Genomic DNA, 22,067 nt, shown 5'->3' on the forward strand with positions numbered 1-22,067 from the left:
CCTTTCTGTCAAGATGGGCGGTAATAAGGTGACGATAATAAGAAGTCCGAGTATTCGTGACCGCACGCTCACATAATCACTTACAATTCAATTCCACAATATCTTCACCCTGTTTTACATTCAACGGTGGGTCTCGGTACCGATGGTCAGATACAAAGAGCAGACGACACCTCGGCTCTGTCCATCATCTTCAGTCTAGACCGCTGAGCTCTCATTTAACCGGTCCATTACTGATGGTGGTCTGCTGATGAGAAGGCGTGTGACTCAGAGCTCATTAAATCCTGCAGGACGGAGGAAATAATGAGGAAAATCAAGCCTGACTGCTGGAGATAGGCACCGTGTCATTTTTCAAGTTCTCGGTCAGAAAATGCACTGGGTTCCTTCAGATTCTTTGATGAGCTTTTACTCCGTTTAACCAAATGATATCACCAGTGGAAAACACCCAGACTGTAGATAAGCATTTCTGTTTAGCTAAGTCATCCGCAACCAGACTTTTAACCGTCATTAGATTAAACAGGCCACGAAGAGTCGAATAACTGACGTGTAAAGCAACCAATCACAGTTTGTTATGTTTGCACAATCTTGTTTTTTTATTAAGTATGCATCAGATGGATATAAAAGGGCGTCACCTCAGGCTGAGACTACATTAGTCTGGCGTTCATACTGAAGGTCTGAGTTTTGGCCGCCCAAGAGGCTATTTGACTGACAGGTAAAGCAACCAATCGCGGTTTGTTTTGTGCCGGGTCATGTTTAGGGCGTGGAAATGTCCCCGCAGTAACAGACCGGTGTACATTAACACAAAAGTTAACAGCAACAGAATGATTATAAGTTTATGCAGTGAACCTCTCATACTTTTAAGAATTAAGCGTTAAGTCGATCGTGATGAATTCTTATTGCAACCGATGTAAACACAACAGCTTACTTCTTAGATCAGACGGTCAGACCGCTAAAGAATCCGACACGCACATCTACAGGAAACCCTGTGAAATTCAACCAATCAGATGACGACTTTGAACGTGACGTGTTTCCAGAAAAGTGTGCGTTTATGCAACAGACGTTTAGCCAACGGTCTGTGGACGTGAAGTCTGAGGCTGAGACTAAGACTACATTTACCTAAAAAAATTATTCTGTTTTGCATAAAGAAATCAAAGCCCATTATAGGACCATTAGGGTTTTTGGGCATTGTCTCATTATTTTCATGATTCAAGTAAACATGTGTTCAGTCAAATTACTCATTACTGAAAATAATGCCAATATAACAATCTTAATGGGCCAAAAAATCAAGAGAAAACATCATTTCTAATGTTGTTCTTTAAAACTGGAGGTGAAATGCGATGGACACACATTAGGTTGTGTGAGATTCAGCCTGTTTTTCAAGGTTTTTGCATTTTTGCAAAAGCAACTTCACAGAAAATATACAGTATTCAGTAGAAACATGAAAATGAATTCCTTAAAATGACACCGAGGCCAAATTTATACACGTGAACATTGTGCATATTTGGGCTCAAAGTTTATTTGAGTAATATGCAAAATCCTGGATGTAACGGTGGGCGACAAGATTTTTTTTTGAAAACAAACAGTTAATAATTTATATTATTAATATTCATATTTATAGTATAGAAATATCACACCATAAGAAACATGTACAGTTAATTGATCCACCACCCATTATCACTGGTAATGTTTTATGTCAGAATATGAATAGCATCTAAGTCTTTCTTAGCATTTCTTCTGAATATCTACACAACAACAATACAGGACTGTTTTTCTTGTGGCGCTAGGTGTTTTTCATTCAGAGTAAGGTGGGTTCACAAAAGACATTCGCTAGAGGTCACCTTTCCCACAATTCACAGGGGGCTGCTGCATCACATCTGCCATGCCAATAGTAGGAAAGCAGAATGGACTCCTGACACAAGAGAGATTAAAAACTGAAAGGGCTTAAATTAGAAAGAGACAGAGGATTGAGAGGGAGATAATAGAATAAGCATATATTTCCAATATAAAAGTCTTTCTGGACCAAATTCTAAGGTAAACGGAGTTAAATGTGCATCAAGAGGTCACTTATAAGGTATTACCCAGAATTCTCCATGCATGTAAAAAAAAGGTAAATCCACAATTATAAGTACTATTAAAAAACATGATTTAAATATATTACTGATTTTTGTCACATGTGTTCCAGATATGTCTAGTTAAAATATTGGAGGACCGGTAGGCATCAAGCTTAAAATTAAGAATTGAGTTGTTAAATGTCCTGAGTTTTTCCAGAGTAGATAAAGCAGTAATTGGGTCAGATTGCAGCGTTCTGGTTACCGTAGATTCATCGAGTGGAATTGATTCGGATGGATGGAAATCTGCGCATGTAAATGCAGTGGGCGAAACATATGACTATCAAATAGAGACATATGTGCAATAAACCATAACGCATGCCGGAGGGGGACAGAACCACATGGCAAACGCACCCAACCATCCTCACGTCCATGACCCGCGTGTCTCTCTCCCATCACTTCCTCCCCCGCATCTCCATCGGTCAGAGAGCCAATGAGGAACATCTGTTAGACTGTCAATCTCCCATACCACCCCCACAAACGCGCTTACACACACACACACACCATCACATCCGACCACTGGAAAGGTTGCTGCGTTCACATGGTTAGCCAAGCTGCTGACATTTGTTAGTCTGTTTATGTGGAAATAGATAGTGTTATTACAACGAGGTGCGCTCCAGTCGGCCCATCTGCACCGGCAGCTGCTGGGCCTCACGGAAAAACAAAAAGAAAAAAGGAGGAGAGTGCAGAGGGGATAGAGAAATAAATGCCAGAAGATAAAAAGCCGCTGGCATTGAAGGGCTTGCACTCTTGCCCGGGAGATAATATGGGAAACAAAGCAAGGAAAGCTTTGTTTTAAAAGCTAGTGAGCTTCCTATATAGTCAGCTGCCTTCTAAGGAAGCATCCTGAAACTGTCAATACATTTTAGCATTAATTTAATATGTGTATTTATAATCATTTATAATATTACGTCACAAAGCATCTTGTTTATGGCGGTTTATTATTGACCTTGTCACAATGCATTTTGGGATTGCTTTCTCCACGAATGATGCGCACAATGCTGCCTTTGAAGTGTTCAAAAATGAAGTATATCAGTAGGTAGCATAATTAACTCTCTTTAGGTCAGTAACGCTTCTAATGTTTTGTGTACATGTGAAAACCCCTTTTGGTTTTAGTTGAATTGTCTTTTTCTGTATTCGTAGAAGCTGAACCTATAAATTGGCCTGCTTGAGAAATCATCTTCACATCCACTGGTGACTGACAGATGAAACAGAAGCCGGTCACGAAGCTCGGCATTTCCGTCAACAAATACAGCTTGAAAAAACGCAGTCTCTTTGGGATCCGCCGTTCATTTCCCCGCTGGAAGTGTTTCTTGTGCGGCATGCATTCAGCTTATCAACGCTCAGGCCGATCCTTATCTGAATCGCCTTCTGCAGACAATCGGACGGGATAGAGAGACGTGACCACACAGACATTCAGACTGGAGCACAATGCCACGATCGGAGGCCTGTCCACCTACGAGCCCTTGTTTGTAATGCCTGTTAAAAAAGATAACTTGCGTTGTTGAAGCCGATTATTATGATTGTATCCTATGTAGAAAATACGCAATTGCTGATAACTTATAATCATATAATATATTAATACTATACACAAGAAATGTAAATACAACAAAATATAATATTAAATGCCGTTTTTAGATGAAGTAATAGGGGTGTAACAATATGTCAAAGTATCGCATATAGCAATACAAAAACATTAAGAATATCATAGAGCTATGGCAATATTGTTTATATTTTGTTAAAATTCAGTTTTACTTTCATTGACAGATCTACTAAGTTTTTATTAGTTTACATGGTTGAATTAAGCCTTGAATATTGTCAATTCTTTAACAAAACTAATGTTCCTAAATTTGTTAATATTTAATATTTGAGTGCCAGTTCCATATTTTCCTTTTTTTTACAAATATTGTAATGCAATTGTAATCGTAAACCCAGTATCATGTATCGTATTGCAACGTGAGCTGAGCATATCATTACACTCTTATTAAGTATAATATTTCTGATAGCAAAAGGAAACGTGTACAGTAAATGTACACCGTAAACTTTTTGGCTGTAGATATGCAGCTAGTTGCCAGTAACGTACTGTAGATTTATATTTATCTAATTTATTGGCAACAGTTTTTTCAAGGATAAATGAACATTAAAGATTAACACGAATTTATCTTTAAAGAAAAAATGATAAAAAATAATAGCCTCCACATAAACCTCACATTCTGCTTCCCAGAATGCTTTGCATGAGGCTATATTATTTTACAGTTATTTTCTTTAAGGATAAAGACTTGTTAATGTTTAATGATCATTTATCTTTGAAAAAACAGTTGCCAGTAAATGACATAATTGTAAGTTAGTGGCAAACTGCTTCCAGTAATACTGTAACTTCTACAGAACATGATCTGCAAAAATGGTGAGAATGAGCAGGGGATTTGTGAAGAACGTGGTGTACATTTACCCCTTAAATAAACCAGCTCCTACTGTGACTCCTTCACGTGTACAAATGTGAATATTACAAACCTCAAACCATGTGAATTGTGCTCTGAAAAACATGAAGCATATACTAAAGGACAGAAAGGTGCTCTCAGCTGGGGAGAGATAGAGTGATCCTGAGATCAAAACCCAACACAGGATGTTTATTTCTGAGAAGACTCAGACATCAGTAAACGCATGTCGAGAAACGTGCCAGTCACGAGCTGTTTGCGCTATTCAGAAGCATTCAAAGGGACCAAAGTGGTGCGGTGCACTCTGGGAGGCAGATTTCCCTGGATTTTTAATTCCATCCATCTCGGAGCTCCTCAGACCTGCTGTTATTTGTGCTGGCTTTGCCTTTTGAACGTACACTCTTCCGATAATACATGAGCTGTGCTTTCAGGTTATAACCTCTAGAAGCATACAGGGCCTGCTCACATTGCTCACAGTAGTAGCCAAAACGTGATGTCTGGGGGACTTATATTTACAAAATTTGCCTGAACTCTTTCACACATACAGTAGTGGTCATTATACAGTGCATTTCTTATGCATGAGGTTTGTTGGCAATTTTTGGCATCAAGCACTACAGGAGGACACTAGTACATCATCCTATACTCAGTAGATGTCCATTAAAGTGAGAAATGTAAATGTAAATCGGACAGTTCCTCCAAAAGGGTACGTTATTGATTTGCTCTGCCAGCGATACAAACATTTAGCGATTCGATTTATTTATCAATATTTTGACATTACGTGCCTAGTTTACACAAGGAGTTACATTTTAATAAATCACCAAAATATGGGACTGCATTACGTCCTACAACACCTGGACAGACCAGGGACCTACGCCAGGCAGACGTCAACTCAGCCTTCAACACCATCATCCTTCTGCCCAAGCTTATCCAGCTCTCCGTGCCAACCTCCACCTGTCAGTGGATTATTAACTTTTTGTCTAACAGGCAACAGCTAGTGAGGTTGGGAAAATGTCCAATCAGCAGCGGAGTTCCACAAGGATGTGTTCTCCTTCCTCTGCTCTTCTCACTCTCCACAAACGAATGCACCTCTCAGAACCTTCTGTCAAACTCCTGAAGTTTGAGATTTCAGAAGGAACCCTTCTTCACTCCCTCCTCTCACCATCCTGGACAGCACTGTGGCTACTGTGAAGTCATTCAGGTTCCTGGGTTCCACTATCTCTCAGGACCTAAAGTTGGAGTCCCATATAGACTCCATTGTAAAAATGGCCCAGCAGAGGTTGTGCGTTCTCTGTCAATTGAGGACGTTCAACCTACCACAGGAGCTACAGACCCAGTTTTACCCAGCAGTCATCTGTCTGCCAGGTTGGGGCATTTACACCATCAGTTTTGGTGGCCTGTAACTGCAACCTTTTGAAAACGGGTTTCAAAGTGTTTAAAACTGTATAAACTACAAACTGCACATTTGAAAACGGTGACATCATGCGTATTACATGTTGCTTTATACAGTGACATCGCCAACTACTGGCCTGGCGTGCGTAATGCAGAAATTGTGTTTGTCATTTTTTGAGTATTAAAGTGAACAGGGATCATTTCGTGTTGAATCAGTTGTTTTTACATGATATAACATTGATTACATTACAATTACATTGTTGTATAATCAAATGTTTGTGGCATGATACCGTAGCAAGAAAACTAAACATCAACTGCAGTGGATTGTTTTGTTCTGCTTTTGAATGTCTGTGAAATAATCTCTCATCTTGCTCCGCCTCTGTGTTTGTCACTTAACCCCAGGTTGCCCCATCTCAGCAATGAGTCTCCCGCAAAAGCATCACCGCTCTCACATACGTGATGTCATGGACGAACTAGCACAAACACAGAAGCGGTAACGGGGTAATGTGGAAATCACAGAGGTGCGACGGAAAACTTTCGGGAAAAAATGTAATGTAATGATGAACTCAACCTGAAAGAACCCGAGAGCTGTCAATCAGCAGTCCCGGGGCATTGTGTGGGATTCTGACAGAGGCAAAGCCTGTGCTTAGCGACCTGCAAACAGCTGAAATGAGATCTCAGCCAATCTGATTGAATTATTCTGCTCTCAAATAGAAGGGCCAGTGCTTTGGGCTCTAATACAGCACAATGATAAGAGGTGAGGAATTTACCTGAATGAATGAATGAAAGAAAGAAAGAAAGAAAGAAAGAAAGAAAGAAAGAAAGAAAGAAAGGAAGGAAGGAAAGAAGGAAAGAAGGAAGAAAATTGATTTATGGGAACAGATCTGAAAGTGTCTATGTGATCATTACACCTGGTACACGGCGCACAAAAACTCGATACTCCTGCAATAAGAGCTTTCCTGTCTTCTCAGAATCAAGTTGGAAATGAAGGCCGAAGCTTTTGCCAGCAGCCGGCGAGAACAGTTTTCCGCAGCAAATCAATTCACACATTAGTTTTCTTAAGGCATTCAATATAATCGCACACACTCAATTTAATCTTCATCAAATCAACGAGCGATACGCTGGACGCAGAAATGAAAACACGTAAATTACTTCTGAGGGACGCACACGTGCAAACAAGCTCAGATACGCTTGCGTTCAGAACATTAAAGGTGACGGCAGGATTAAAGAAATGTAATGGCTTCCAGGATGCAGAAAAATCTTCATTGGCAACTGCTGCATGTATGTGAATAATATCCAAATATGATGCAGGGCTTGGATTTGGTCCAATGCAGGTCTTAGCACTTCAGCTGAATAGAAACTGGACAGATGGCATTAAAGAGATGAAAAATGTGGGAACAGTGCATTTCCTGTTTACACAGTACGGAAACAATCTGATTGGTCCCCTGTGATCAGCCTATTGGGCTTTGTGTCTGATAGAACGTCTGCGTGTTTTGTATTGTGAGGTGTTTGCTGAAAAATGTTGCTTATTATTCTGACCATAAATAGCCAAAAAGCACATTTATAGCATTTAAATAAGGCAAATACCAAACAATAACTGAATATTTCACTGGCAGAAGAACAGATCATCTGAAATCGTACGCATGAGATTTCATACGAACTAGCCACTTCGTGAAATAGTTACGTATTCGATTGTGTTGTCACTTATTTTTTAATCATTGATAAATATGATGCAGGAAGAGATTTTTTCCTATTACTTTCTTAACAATCAGACAACAAGTATTTCAACCCAGCCGAAAATAAAAAGAATAAAAAATACCAGTTTATTTAAGAGTATCACTTTATGTTCAGCTTATTGAAAACAAAGCTTTTTTCTCTGAAGAGCATCATACATTATTGATGTGTATTCTTGCGGATGGATAGATGCATATCAATCGCCAGCATCGCTTTGGCACTAATGAGAGATTGAAATAGGTTTTCTGTCAGATTGTTTGAATGTGGATTGACTTTCCTAACTAAGCCTCTGATTCCGTTCGTTTGTGTATCGCCGCCTAATTGCAGCGACTGATTTCAATAAATACTTCAGAGTATCGAGAGTAATGAGATTTATCTCATTCGTAATGAGTGTGCTCGGTTTGATCCCGGGATGGAAGATACTGCTCGTATCAGATACGGACAGAACCGGTAACCTGGTCGATGATCATGATCTGCTGAAACACACCGTGAACAAGGATGCTGTGGAGAATAATGAACTTCCAGAAACCTCTGAGGAGAGCGAGAGTACACGGTGTCTGTGTGTGTGAGAGTTATATTTAACTAAACATCAACTGAACTAAAACTATTAAATTACAGTCATTCAAACAAATACCAAAGACCGTTATTCTAGTTTGACTGACTTACTAAAGGGCATATACCTTGTGTTTTAGCAGCTTCAGTGAAGTACAGTAGAGAAGTACCATTCCATCCTTTAAAAGCTGTTTTACTGTGTAAAGTGAACATTTACCTATCAAAGATTTCATTTTGTTCTTATTGTTTCCACCTTTTTTAATAGAACAAAAAAGTATTGGCTGAATTGTAAGAGAAGGTGACATAACCTGCAACGGTCTACAGTAATGCTTACAGTAAATGATTCTTTCATTACTTACTCACCCTCATGTCATTACAAACCTGTTTGACTTTCTTTCTTCTGTAGAACACAAAAGAAGATATTTTGAAGGTCAGCAAACAACATTAGCCAACATTGACTTCCATTGCATGAACACAAAACCACTGTGACATTTCTTCAAATATCTTCTTTTGTGTTCCACAGAACAAAGAGGCATGTACAGGTGTGAATACATCGTGACAGAATTTCATTTTTTGTCAACTATCCTTTCAAATAGCTATTTGTATTTTGGTTAACTTTATTACCTTTTGATGTTTATGAATACAAACAGTATATCATTTATAGAGGGTTTCAACAGCAACAACATAAACAAACGTTACTGCGCATGTGCGCTTTTGTTGCCCAAACTTGACTTCCGGTACACGTAAATAAATAGATGATTAGTCCCTGTAGATTATTTTTGATAACAAGCAAATGAAAAAACAATTACATTAACTAGCAAGTTTAAAGTGTGTCTAGCAGGTATTATTATGGGCCACTAGAAGAAAAGAACTGTCACTTGGCTAAACTTAAAAGTTACAAAAATTGTTGAATTAAAAAATGAACATACAAATTGTTTATTAAATACAATAAAACATGAGTATATATTAATATGAATTGATTAAGATATAAATAGCCAGACTAATAAACAAACACAGACCGGAACTTGTGTATGGGCCAGGTGTCCATAAAAACAAAACTCGACCTTAACGTGTGAAAACAAATCATAAATCTACGCAGTTTTACACATAAAGCCACACAGATGTGTAAATACAAACTGGTCGATTTTTATTTCATGTTGATGGCAAAACCCAGCCCAGCAAGTATTTACTGAAGTGTGAATAAAATAGGACCCTGCTAGGTACGTTCTTTGAAAACCTGAAATGATGGCTGTGTAAATAACCGATAGAGTTTCCAAACAAGCGACAGGAATCATGTAGTCGTTCAATGAAACATTTCAGCCCTACTGCTAGACTGCTGTGTTCAACACAAAAATCTGCCAGCGCCTGAAGGGCTTCTATTCATATTAGTGCAAAAAATATTTACATAAACCAACATAAACACCAGCTTGTGTATGTTAGCGTCGCATAGACCGAACAAGACACACCTGACAACAGACAACAGCGCGTTGTGTTTAACATCAGATTGTCTGAACACAAAGGTCCTCAAAACTGCTTTGTCAAAATCCTTAAGACACTTGCCAAGTAGTCTCGAATCGGTCTAAGACTCAAGTCTTCACATTATACAAAAGATAGTGAATGAACACGGTTTATAAACACAGTCCAGCGAGCAAACTTACGAACGTGCAGCGACATTTCAAAACTAATGATGTCTCCCAAGAAACTATAATCACTTTAGTTTTAATGATTCGTTTTTGATTCAAAGAGACGAGATGCATAATCGGAGCGTGCAAATAATCTCGTAAACAGATACAAACCCGGTTATGGGCGGCTGTTGCACTTTAACGCTGGAAATTATTCATTGGAGAGAAAGAACCAAACAGCAGATAAAGGGAGATGAGATCGAGCACGGAAACGTCTCACAGAACACCCTCATTTCACCACATCAACGTCAACATGGGAAGGGAAGAATCAATAAGAAGGACAGAGATGAGAGACTCCACTGTCATCAGAAAGACAGAGACAGATGCTGATATACAGAACAATCCGAGTACGCACGCCTCTGCCATTTACGGAGAGAAAAGGACAGTCAGAAGGTTAGTTAAACTGCTGTTTTTATCAGATCAATGCCATTTCGATTCAGACGCTCAAATAAATGATCTGAAATGCTATTGCCGGTTCTGTCGTGCCTGGGCGTGTTATCTTTTGTGTGAAATGCACGCGTTCTATCGCACACAAAAGCTGTATTGAATCTGACATGCATAAAAATTGCATCAGATCTCCCACAGTTCTGAGTGTATTTTGAAAATGAACACCGCCCTGCTTTCCCTCTCTCCTTAACACACTTTACACATCTAAAAGTTTATTTCACCATAGGGATTTCAAAAATCATTAATCTTATTATAACCATCTAGCTCTGGGATGAATCGCAAATATATGAGGATTAAAACTATAAGAAAATCGGAAAAAGCAATGAAAGGTGAATTTCATAATGGAATCGAAAATGTCATAATAAGAAAAGCTCATGCAAGGCCTGTCTTGAGTGTTTTACAAATTCATTTATTTCTCTACGGAAGCAAGAAATGGGACTTTTTTTAATCACTAAATTTGCTTTGTTTATCCATGTGGGAATGTTTTATTGACATCTATTGTTAAATTTTGAGCTTATTATATTTTCTGTCTCTTAACTCCATCCCCAAAATCTAGAGCCAAAACCTTTTCATTCAGACAATATTTAATGTTAGTTGAACTATTTCTCTTGTAGGGCTGGTCCTCTGGTTTCAGGTATATATGGTCCCCTTAAAGGGACAGTTCACCCAAAAACTGATATTCAGTCATCATTTACTCCTCCTTATGTCAAAACACGTGAAGCACAAAAGAAGATATTTATGACTCAGTGGTTTTGTGTCAATACAATGGAAGTCAATGGTGGTTTGGTTACCAACATTTTTCATAATATCTTCTTTCAGAAGAAAGAAAGTCATACACGTTTGAAATTTACAATTTCTGAAGTGCAAGAATTGCAGATAAGTAGTTGAAGTATTTCTTTTCAATAAAGAGAACAAGAGACAGAGAGAGTTTTCTTCCATTGTAAGACGCACGGGAGGGAACACGTCCCCCCATCAGAGGGTTGTCCCCCCGAAAAAATCGTTTAAAAAATCGTTCTGTCTATTGTGAAAAATATATGATATAAACCTAAAAACATTTGTGTAGGTAGAAAAAAATACAAACCCGAAAATGCATTTTAAGTTTAGAAACCGTTCAGTTTCCATGCCTGACAGTGGTTTGGCTTATTCATCGGTGGTTGTTGAACTCCAGTAAGTATTCACTTTTCACTTTAAATAAGTTAAATAAAAATTCTTTAATGATGCTGATTCATTAATAAATTAGTTGGGGCAAATAATGCTGATTTGCGATGTATTTTTCCATGAATCTGCTATGTTTACGTTACTTAGCTTGTTAACATTAGCTTGTTTACAATAGCTTGATGCATATTGCGTCACAAAATGCAACTAACACCCTGAAGACATTCCCATGCATTGTTTTATTTGTGGCAATCTGGCATAATATTAGCATTAGCGGTACTTTTGTTTAGTGTCCATTCTTTCATGTAAGTTTGCTTTAAATTGCAGCTGTTTTTATTATTACATATTATTATTACTGTAAATCAATTATTTCAATTAGTTACAAAACATGTTATTATTTGTTATTTATTATATCTTTTTCACAATAACAGTCATTGCGCAACAGTCACCTCATACTTTCCTCCGTAACAAAATGTTATTTCTTCTATATACAGTATTTTTTTCACAATAACAGTCATTGTGTTTAAAATCGCATTGTATGTTGATGGCTTGATTTGTAAACATCGTTTTGAAGAAACTTTAAAAATAACCATAATGACGCAGTCTCTGTGCTACAATAATATTAGTAGAAAGGCTTTCCTCTGTGTACACAATTTTGACTGTATTATTTGGTAAAATGTCCCCTTCAAAAATAGCTTTTGAGAAATTTATTGTCCCCCCATTACTGTTAAATGAAATTTACGCCCATGGTAAGAAATCTCTCTTATGGACATGTTCAACAGGCTGTGAGTGATCTAACGTCAAATTATTTAAATGTACAACTAAGAGAAAGTAATTGTGTAAAATCGTGGTCCCTTCCCGAGGACGAAGAAGCTATTGTAGATTCAGTAAATGATTTCTGCCTGTTCTATTGATTCAGCCGATCCAATACTGAATTCAAAAACGGTTCTCATAGCCCCCCGGGGAGAAACGTAATTGCTCAAGGGTTGCTCTTTCATGGCCCAGGAGGCATAATGGCACCTTGTTAGCAATATTTCAACTTTGTCTTAGATAATTTCCCCCAAACTCCTTAGGAAGAAACCATTATTGACACACAGTAAGAGCTATGAAATGAATGTGGATGGCACAACTCAGAAAATCTGGTCTTCTAGGAATTTGATCAATCTTTGAGTTGATACTGAAATCTCTTTGATGCAGTGTTTTTGAAACATCTGAGCACAGTTTGAGACGCCGTTCACTTCTGTAAATCTAGCAGACGCATGTGAGATGTCTGGGCTCTCGTGATATTTCTATTTTATCTGTTACACATAAAATAAACTGCACGGAGAAAAGTAAACCAAGTATGAAATAACGTTGATTATGTTTGGATGAATAAATAAATGAACCGTGTTTTCATTTTAAATGACTTTTGATGTTACCGTGGCAACGTTGCCAGATGCTTCATTTTATCACCACAATCTATTTCAGTCCATAAAATTGGCCAAGTTAGATGTGCACGGTTTATATTAGTCGACTTCTTCTTACAGTGTCAGGATAGTTCAACGTTAATGTTTGACCTGTAATCTGTTTTTACAAAAGACCAGACCGTTCAGATTTCAAGTTGAAGGCACCTCACAATAAACGCCTCACTTCAAACCATCACTTCCTCCAGCAAACCCAGAGACGTCTCGCAAAACCTCGAAGTGGTGCTTTCACTCTCCGAACACCTCAAAGCCACACAGATGCAGATAAATGTTTCTATGCATGTATCTTGCTCTTTCCTTGTGTGAAAGGAGAGGAAATTGAGGTCACGCTCCATCAGAAACTGATCGTCCCCGAACGCTCCCATTGTGGCTGCTGGAGTAGAAGAAGCAGGACGGGAAAGACTGTCTGTGGCGGTGCGTGTTAGGCTCCGTGTCTTATAAAGTGTGAGGGCGGTGGATGCAACCCTTGGAGAAACGACGAAGATCGACCTTTGAGAAAACCAGTCTAATGACACTGATCTTGACTAGAAAAAGAAGACATGACTCATGAAATTGAATAATGGACCATTTCTGACATCTGGCATGTCCCAGAAAGCGTGCTAACGCCAGTTTTCTTTTGCAAGTGCTTTCATGGAGGTTAACGGGTTTGGACAGGCCGGAGCATTCTAGGTAAGGTTGAGTACCCTGATATACAAACATTGGACCAATAAAAGTGCTTTTAATTGAAATGCAAAATGCCAGAGGTCTGTACACGATCCACATCGAGAGCGCAACGCTCACTCAGCAACCGCTCGCAAAAGTCGTGCAAATGAGGTGGATTGTACATTTGACGGCACCAAAGATAAAGCGTCAAGACTCCAAAGTATGATCCAAGACAAGCGCTGTGAATGGCACGAGGCGAACGTCTACCACTGCAGTGAAAGCGAACGAGTATTATAGAGTTTCAAGAGCTCACTTTACATATTTTTACAGTTTAAACGAAAGTCTAAGCTTTTGTATAAATAAAACTGAGGGAGTCTGTTTACAGTATAATATATTATTTATAAGTACTGTATAATATTGCTTAAATATTCCTGCAGGCTAGGCATCCAACCACACAAAGAAACATTTTCATTTACATTAAGCTTTGTTGTAGTCATACAGTAATAATCTAAATTAATGTAAAAGCTTTCATACTTTGAATTATTATACAGTAGGGATGTAACAATATCAAAATCTCACTGTACGATAATACCGCTGTATAAAGTCCACGGTGATGTATTTATTGCACTATTTGAAATGATAAAATATAGACTTGGAAACGTGCCGTAAGCATCCTATTGTCTTTATCCTATCATATCTGTTGCTTAGGTCAAATGACCTAAAGATCCCTTACATGTTTTTTAATTTCACCAGATGGACCCTGCAAAAGGTACCATCTATAATTTTTCATTCTAACTTTCTCTATGTTAGACCCGGAAGACCTTTCGTTTCATTCAGTCATATGACCACCATAATATCGAGACAATTGTGTTATTGCGATAACACGATATCGATAATATTATTACATCCCTAATATACAGTATTGAAAATAAATAAATCTGAATGCTCTAATTGTATAATATAAATTGAATATAAAGTCAATTCTGCAATGATATATCCAGTATTTTAATAGTGTATTCAGCTATTTTGTCCAGCAGCAATATAAAGATTTGTTTGGTTTTCTCAACTGTGGGTTTGTTCATGAGACAAACCGTATGTCTTAAAGTCAATCGGATGGCCCACTTGAGAGATGATGACTAAACCTACCAAGAACATGTCTATGTTATCTTTCATTACAAACATTTTAAAGCATATTTTGCCATAATTGGTTCTAATAAAAAACGTCTCTATGGAACAAATATCAAAATAAAAAAGCCATTTTATTGAGGTCGTTTTGACTTTGTTTTGAGTGAAATGTCACCTTTGCATGTTTTCGTGAGATTCCCCGTCAGTATTTCCGCTCTGAACATACGCTTCCAGTTGGTCCAGGTGACGTCCAGCTGATCTCGGTCCAGCCCAGCTGTTGCTGATGTGACCCAGATGGAGCGGTGGTTGTGTGTTTGTATCTCGGCGGACATTTGGATCTGGTATTACCCACTCTACCAGCATCTGTACCTCCACAGCCACCTGCTCACCAGTTTGGACCAACACAGTTTCATTTAGCTTGGCCATGTGTGCGACAGGCCGATGCGATAAACACTCGCAGACACATAATGTTAATACTCTGCATTTATCAGGGCCTTTAAAACGGATCGCGGCATTTGGTGCACATAGCAGTGAAGCAAGGCTGTAAACTGCATTTATTCCAGAGGTTTCATGCTATTGCAAATGTTCAGAGAAATTATTGATTCTTACCCTTGTCCCATGTTCAACACCCCTTACATGACTGCAAACTGTTCACACTGCACATTTGTTTTCCAAATCTGATCTTTAGGAGGGAGCTATTCTGTTCGTGATAAAATAGAATTCGAACTACATATGGATGTGACTCGAATAGGCATACGAAAATCAAATTTCACTTATTTTTTATGTCTACACTACAAACGACTAAACAGATTTGAGTCTAAAATCTGACTCTTGCTGACAGTCTGTCTGCGAAACTGATCTGGTCGATAGCTATAGAACATAAAGATACAGAGTTTGAAATATACAGACTTTACAGTCAATTTGAACGATTAATCGCGATTAATTGCATCCCGAATAAAAGTTTGTGTTTACATAATATATGTCTGTGTACTGTGCATATTCATTTTGTATTACATACTGTACGTATATTTAATTTTTATTGCATTTCAATATTTTTAAATATTATTTTAATATGATGTATGTATATGAATGTGTTTATAAATACAAACTTATTATGCACAGTACAAAGACATACAGTATATTATGTAAATTTTATTCTGCAATATCCTATTTGAACATGAATTGGATCCATTAACATTTTAAGAGAGGGGCATAAGTTAAGATAAAAATACAATAAGACGACATGACAATCTTCAAATGTGATTTTTGCTATCCAATATTTATTTTATTAACAACATTAACTCATGTTTGACTTAACATTGAACATTTCTTTAATAAACTTAAATTAAGTCTGTGATGTTGCTATTTAATTCTTTTGCTCAGAGGAAAACTTTGGATTATTCAGACATGCAGTTAATAAATAAACCATCGGCATCAGCCTTTTTCATGCCGCTCTGCCGATGGTGTTAAATGTACCCTACATCGGCTGATTAATATCAGTAGCCGATAGATCGGTGCAGCCCTAATTGACTACTAAAAATCTTTGGAAATCTAACTAAAACTTACAAAACACTAAAACACAGGACCAGAGGAACTGTTTATCAACACAAGAGCGTGACGGAAGAATAAAGCCACTTTGTCATAGTAAAACCGTGTAAAAGTCAACAGCTCTCGTAACACTGTGCTGATGGAACAACGCTCTTCATGATGTTGACAACCGAGAGACAGCCAAAGAAGCGCACTTAATAGAGTTCTGAAAGGTGCCGAACTCCCTTAATAAATAACACACTCATCCCTATGAAACCATTGTGAACGTGTGCCGGTGGGAGAGGGGAAGGTGTAGCTTTAACATAACGCCAGGGTTTCCATCATTTGCGTTAATGGAGATTTTATGCAGGCTGATATGATAAACAGAGAGGGATAAATACATCGGGAAAGCTTGAGCATCCCATGCGAGACAAATAGTGGGGTAAAATGACATCAGTCGGATGCGGAACGCGGTGCTACTGAAATAGACTGTGAAATTGATTCCACGAAGTGAATCATGATTTAATCTGCCACAGACAAGGAGGTATAAATATTTCCCAGTATGAAATAAACGTTAGGGCTTACGACATGCAACATGTAAACACACATTCTCAACGCTCCGCTTGTAGTATTTAAAGCGGCAAACATTTGTGCACATATTGACTATTCGCTGGATATAAGTGCAATAAATCAAATCTTTATTCCATCAGTTTAAAAGGTTTTATGAATAATAAATAAATTACTAGTTGAAATCAAAATAGAGGAGAAAGAGTTTCTATTCCACACTTTTCTACGATGACCTTGGCACCAATAGTGTAGGGGTGGGGTTAGGGGAGGAGCTTCAGCATTGCTTTTTTCTAATAACTGTATGTTCTGTACGACCGACATTGTACGAATTCATACAAATCGTAAAATACACAAAAATTCCTTTGAGATCAGGTTGGATATATCAACCAAGTTATCTTGAAGCTAAAAATGCTTTCTTCCGCACGAAGTACGAAGACCACCTTCAAAATGTAGATTTTATTCTCTCACTTCTTCCTCAAATCGAGTGTGTATGTGTGGCAACTCCAGAAAATGTTTCTCGGTACGAACAAAATGAGAAACAACCTGAACTGGAACTATTTGTCAGAGTACAGCTGAAAATGAGGTCTGCGCAGCGAAGAAAACATCAAACAAACGGTAGCCAGCGAGACTTTCCGTGCCGTCTCACCAATATTAATTAGTCTTTTGAATGACACAAATGAGCAGGATAAATGAGACAGAACCCTGGCAATTAGTGCGAAGTCCAATTTAAAACTGAGATGTACACTCACACATAAATAGGCAAGAGGGGGAATGGATCTCTCTCTATCAAACAAATCCTGAATTTTTATTTTATTAAAAGGCCTTCGAAATGTACTTTAACTATTACGCAGATGTAATGTTTTTATTACGTAATTCAGTGTAAGTTGAAAGGAACAGAGACCTCAACAATGGGTCAGAGACACGATCAAACCACAGATCAGACCACGTACTTAATACGCCGATGCCCCTCAGAGCCACATTCCTCAGTCCAGCCTATTAACCTGCTGTCAAGCTAAACACACTGTAAAATAACTCTGTTTTCTGCTGTAGAATGAACTCGGTTGCTTCTTGGGCAGCGCGCGGGGTGCCGGTGGATACAAAACGTGAAAAGCTTTCATATAAACAAAATCATTTGAAGGGACAGTTTTCCCAAAAATCTAAATTCCATCGTGGTAGTCAATGGTGGCCAAGAACTGTTTGGTATCAAGCATTCTCACAAATCTTTTCTCAAAACAAACAAATTGATAGAGATTCAGAACAACTCGAAGGTGAGTAAAGGATGACAGAATTACTGACAGAAAATCCTTTAAGAAAGTAAATAGGGTCGTGTCTGATTAAACCTTGATTTGAACTGCTCCCCCTGTAGGTTAAAACTCTAAACAGATTTGATCTACATATTTTTACATCACTAAACTCTCGCTCTAATGGCTAGACGAAACTCAAGGTTAACAAAACGATTTAATCGGGAAAGCACACGTCACATAAGAGGTTGTGCTTAAGGACTGTTACAATTTAAATGCTTTAACATAATTGGCACTTAAAAGCTCAGACAGATTGCCCTTGTTCTTCAAAAATGGGTTTGAGTGTCGAGAATATGATCATTTAATGAAGAATTCTTGCGTTTATCAAATTATAAGAACAGAAACATTGCCCTGAGCCTATGAAACCTGAACGCTCAATGCTAAGGGAGAGACGTTTCTCTTCTGGGGTATCTGAGAGGGCTGCTGAGGGAGAGAGAGAGAGAGAGAGAGAGAGAGAGAGATTTTATCTAATTCAGCTTGTCATTAAGATTTGACCATGATAGGACATAATCTCATTTTAAACTCAAGCATTCCTGTCCTTCGATGTGAATTTTTGTTGATTAGACGATGAGGCTCAGAAAGCAATACCAACTTTGGGTTATTAGAATATCATTTAGACATCTGATTAAACATCCGTGTTAAATCAGACACTTATTTTCAGAAAGATAGATGTACCGTTTAATTTGAAATGTTTATGATTTTGAAAGGCAGCATTCAAGTCAACACCATTTACTTCAATACACATTCCTGCTCTTATACGTTTCTTTAGGTTATGGTTGTAGGTAACATCTACAACTATAACAGCAAGCCATACTATTGGGTTACATCAAAAATCTCAAAGGCAAAGTTACCACCTCGTAGTAGCCCAAGATTCATTACCGTTTCAGAAAGAGACCCAACTTCGATTTCCGTCACTCAAAATCAGTCCTGTCTCCTTTTTGTTATGAAGCGCCCAGTTTTCAATATCCAAACAATTCCTGCACTGAATCTCTCCAAATGAATGTTTGTTTTATTCATAAATCACAATATTACAATTGTCAGTTCATGATGACTTTAAAAGAAAATAAGTCTTACTGTAACAGAAATTGCTGAAAACTAAATCCTTGCTCTATTCCAAAGTGTCCTGTTGTACTAACCGGCCCTGTAATTTTATCCCCTGTGACAGATCATAGACAGCAGTTCAAAGGCCTTTTTGACTCTGATCCTTTACGTCTTGTTGCTCTGACGGTTGTGAGATCTGAAAGCAGTACATCCTGGAAAATTCTCCTGTTTATAAAGCGCCTGCAAGCTGTAATGTCTGCAAAGAGACAACTGATATCAATAACACAGCATTATCTTTCTCAGCAGATCAAGAGTAGAGAAAGATGTCCAAAAGACTCACAAATCAACTAACAAGATACGACCCAAAAAAGGGGGCAAGTAAGTCTGCCTATTGGTACGCAGACAAACCTGCACAGTCCAGCTTCAATGGCGGGCACCTGTCCAGAGCAAACAATTCTTTACTAGCGGTGCGATGTTTTATTCATGAGTTTGAAGCCATCTCCACACATGAGCTATCATATTTCTCAACCCTCATTTATAGCCCTCATGTGCGACGCCCAGATAACAGGGGAAAATTGCCTGGAGGGCTGAGACGACACCACAGGAAGTAACACTGGCTATCATAACACCCAGCTGGAGAGATGACAGAGAAAGACACATTTATCAACGCAGCAGAGGCATCTTTCAACACACGCCATGTACATCTCTCTACAGCTTCCTATGGAAGTCCTGGCACCTTCACGATCACAGTGGGCAGAAACCAAACGTATTCTATGCACTTGCATAAATGACGCTCAGAAGAACACAGTTGTAGTTTCGTCTGCCCACACATACGCACCACGCTGTGTCACATTGATTGGGAAACTATGGGAAAGTGTTCACAGAATGCTTACAGTTTTCTATGTAGGCGAAGTACAAGAAATCAAAGTACCAGAAAAAAGTTAAGCAGACAGTGCTGAAAAAAGGCTTTGTGCATTACAATAAGGTTCCCTGCTGTACATAATAGCTCCGGTGGGAAAAGTTGGCTGTCCGTGTTTGCAGTTTTGAAAAGCTATAGGTTTGTGGTTGGTCGCTGTCCATGGTGCTGAAACACAGCACACCACATCAGTGCTGAAATGCCAAGAGATCCTAAAATTCTTCACCTGTCAATCATTGAATGTTTTCTTCTCAATGGTCAGACATCTACGTGGATTCACAAAGATAAAGATTGATCGTGGTGGGGTGGTGGTATTATTTACCTGTGTGTGAGTGGGTGTGTGTCCATGCCTGCTGGTATGATGTGATCAATATGTGTAGCTTTAAGGATTTCAAGCATCTTCCGAATCCATTCTCATAATTTCAGTCTTAAGTTGTTAAAGAGCGTCTCTATAGCCAAATATAGTGATATACGCTGTGAAATCGTAGCCAATGAGTCTTCGTTTGCAAATTAATCTTTGAAATATCCCAATACAGTCAATGACAAATCCCATCCGTCTGCTAATAAAGTTTTGCTTTACACAATCCACATAAGCTACACGTTACATTGCAATGTGGTTATGCACAACGGATGTGTTTGATCAACAGCCAAAGAACACATCATTCACAGAATAACATTTCACAATCGCCTTGATTTTATTGAATAACAAACAAACGTGCTGGAGGATTTTCGCTTCTTGTCCTTATATACCTGCAAGGAAGAATCGTCTGTTCGTCTTCGTGGCAAGCAAAAGACGCATTGATATTTCCCGCAAAGAAACAATTATTCCCTTCACCGAAACCTCAATCTGCATCATCTACGTGAAAAACGATACCATCCAAAAATCACTTCACCTTAAAATCACCAGCAAAAGTAAAAGGCATTTAAAAAAGGAAAGAAAAACCAAAAACATACAAACGCCATCGGTAAGCAGCAAGAAAAGTTTGCCATTAAAAGGTCTGAAAATGACTTTTCGGGTAAAGAAAAGACGCACCAGAATAAAGGCAAATGCTTCGCTGAAAATCACAAAACTCTCACGAACAAACACCGCAAAAGACAAGCAAAGCATATCTACAGCGAAAGAAAACCAAAAAGAAAAAGGTTTAAAAACCCACTATCATTCCACATACGTAAAAATGCCTTTTTAAAAACCAGTTGCGCGATGTGACACCAATGCAAGCGCGTATTTGCCCGATAGAAATCACCGCATACCGAAAACTTGATGCACGGATGCAAAAACGCCTAAAAACAGACACTTCTCAATATCACCGTTCAAACCCCAGCGCAAAAAATAAAAAAGAGCAATTGAAAAGACAAAAAAGGGTGACAAAAAGGCCTGGAAACGTACTCACCGAGTGGGAGTAAAATGTTGCGATAAAAACGCGTTATGGCACAAAACGCAGCTATGGCGAATGAAGCGCTTTCTCTCAGCCTGCTGTCATGTGACTGCTGCTGCCTGACCAGGGAAGAAGAGGAGCTCAGTAAGTCCTTATCAGTGCACACTGTCAAGTGTTTTTCCTCTTGTGTGTTTCTCCGTCTCTTTTAAGGATGCGGAGCTGCCATGATGTCAGACTCAACGTGGCATCTGAAGAGATTTTGGAGGCTTTCAAACGCCGTCTTTGTTATTGTTCGTCCTCATATATGAGTAATGTTTGTGCGTCGTGTAGAGGTGCACTATCTAGTGCCAACGCGAATAACGTCGTGGGTTGCACTTTTAGGTCCGTTTTCTTGGTGTTTTATGGACGTTTTAATGGGCTCTTAATGTGTTAAGCTGCAGACCTTTCATTGATTTTTCTTCAGCATTTCTGTATGAAATGTATATATGTATATTCAAGCCATGGAACAGCGAGTGGCCACACTACCACCAAAACAATCATCTAAACGTTATCAAATATAATTAAAACGATAAAACATTTTAGAGGAAGCATTTTATTTGTTGATCACTTA

At 38.4% G+C, this 22,067-nt stretch overlaps 1 protein-coding gene across 2 annotated transcripts in view; it reads right to left on the reverse strand.

Annotated features, from left to right (window-relative positions):
• Positions 1 to 21,713, reverse strand: part of LOC306911959 (RALY RNA binding protein like) — a 100,005-nt gene extending 78,292 nt beyond the window's left edge. Inside the window, exon 1 of one of the 2 annotated variants that reach the window (XM_079487692.1) lies at positions 20,832 to 21,713. In XM_079487692.1, the coding sequence (XP_079343818.1) occupies positions 20,832 to 20,937 (106 nt within the window). In that variant the 5' untranslated portion in view covers positions 20,938 to 21,713. The remainder of the gene's footprint in view (positions 1 to 20,831) is intronic. The other variant, XM_079487691.1, reaches the window with a different exon arrangement.
• Positions 21,714 to 22,067: the final 354 nt, after the last annotated feature.

This window comes from Barbatula barbatula (assembly GCF_947034865.1).
Source record: "Barbatula barbatula genome assembly, chromosome: 23".
Classification (NCBI taxonomy): domain Eukaryota; kingdom Metazoa; phylum Chordata; class Actinopteri; order Cypriniformes; family Nemacheilidae; genus Barbatula; species Barbatula barbatula.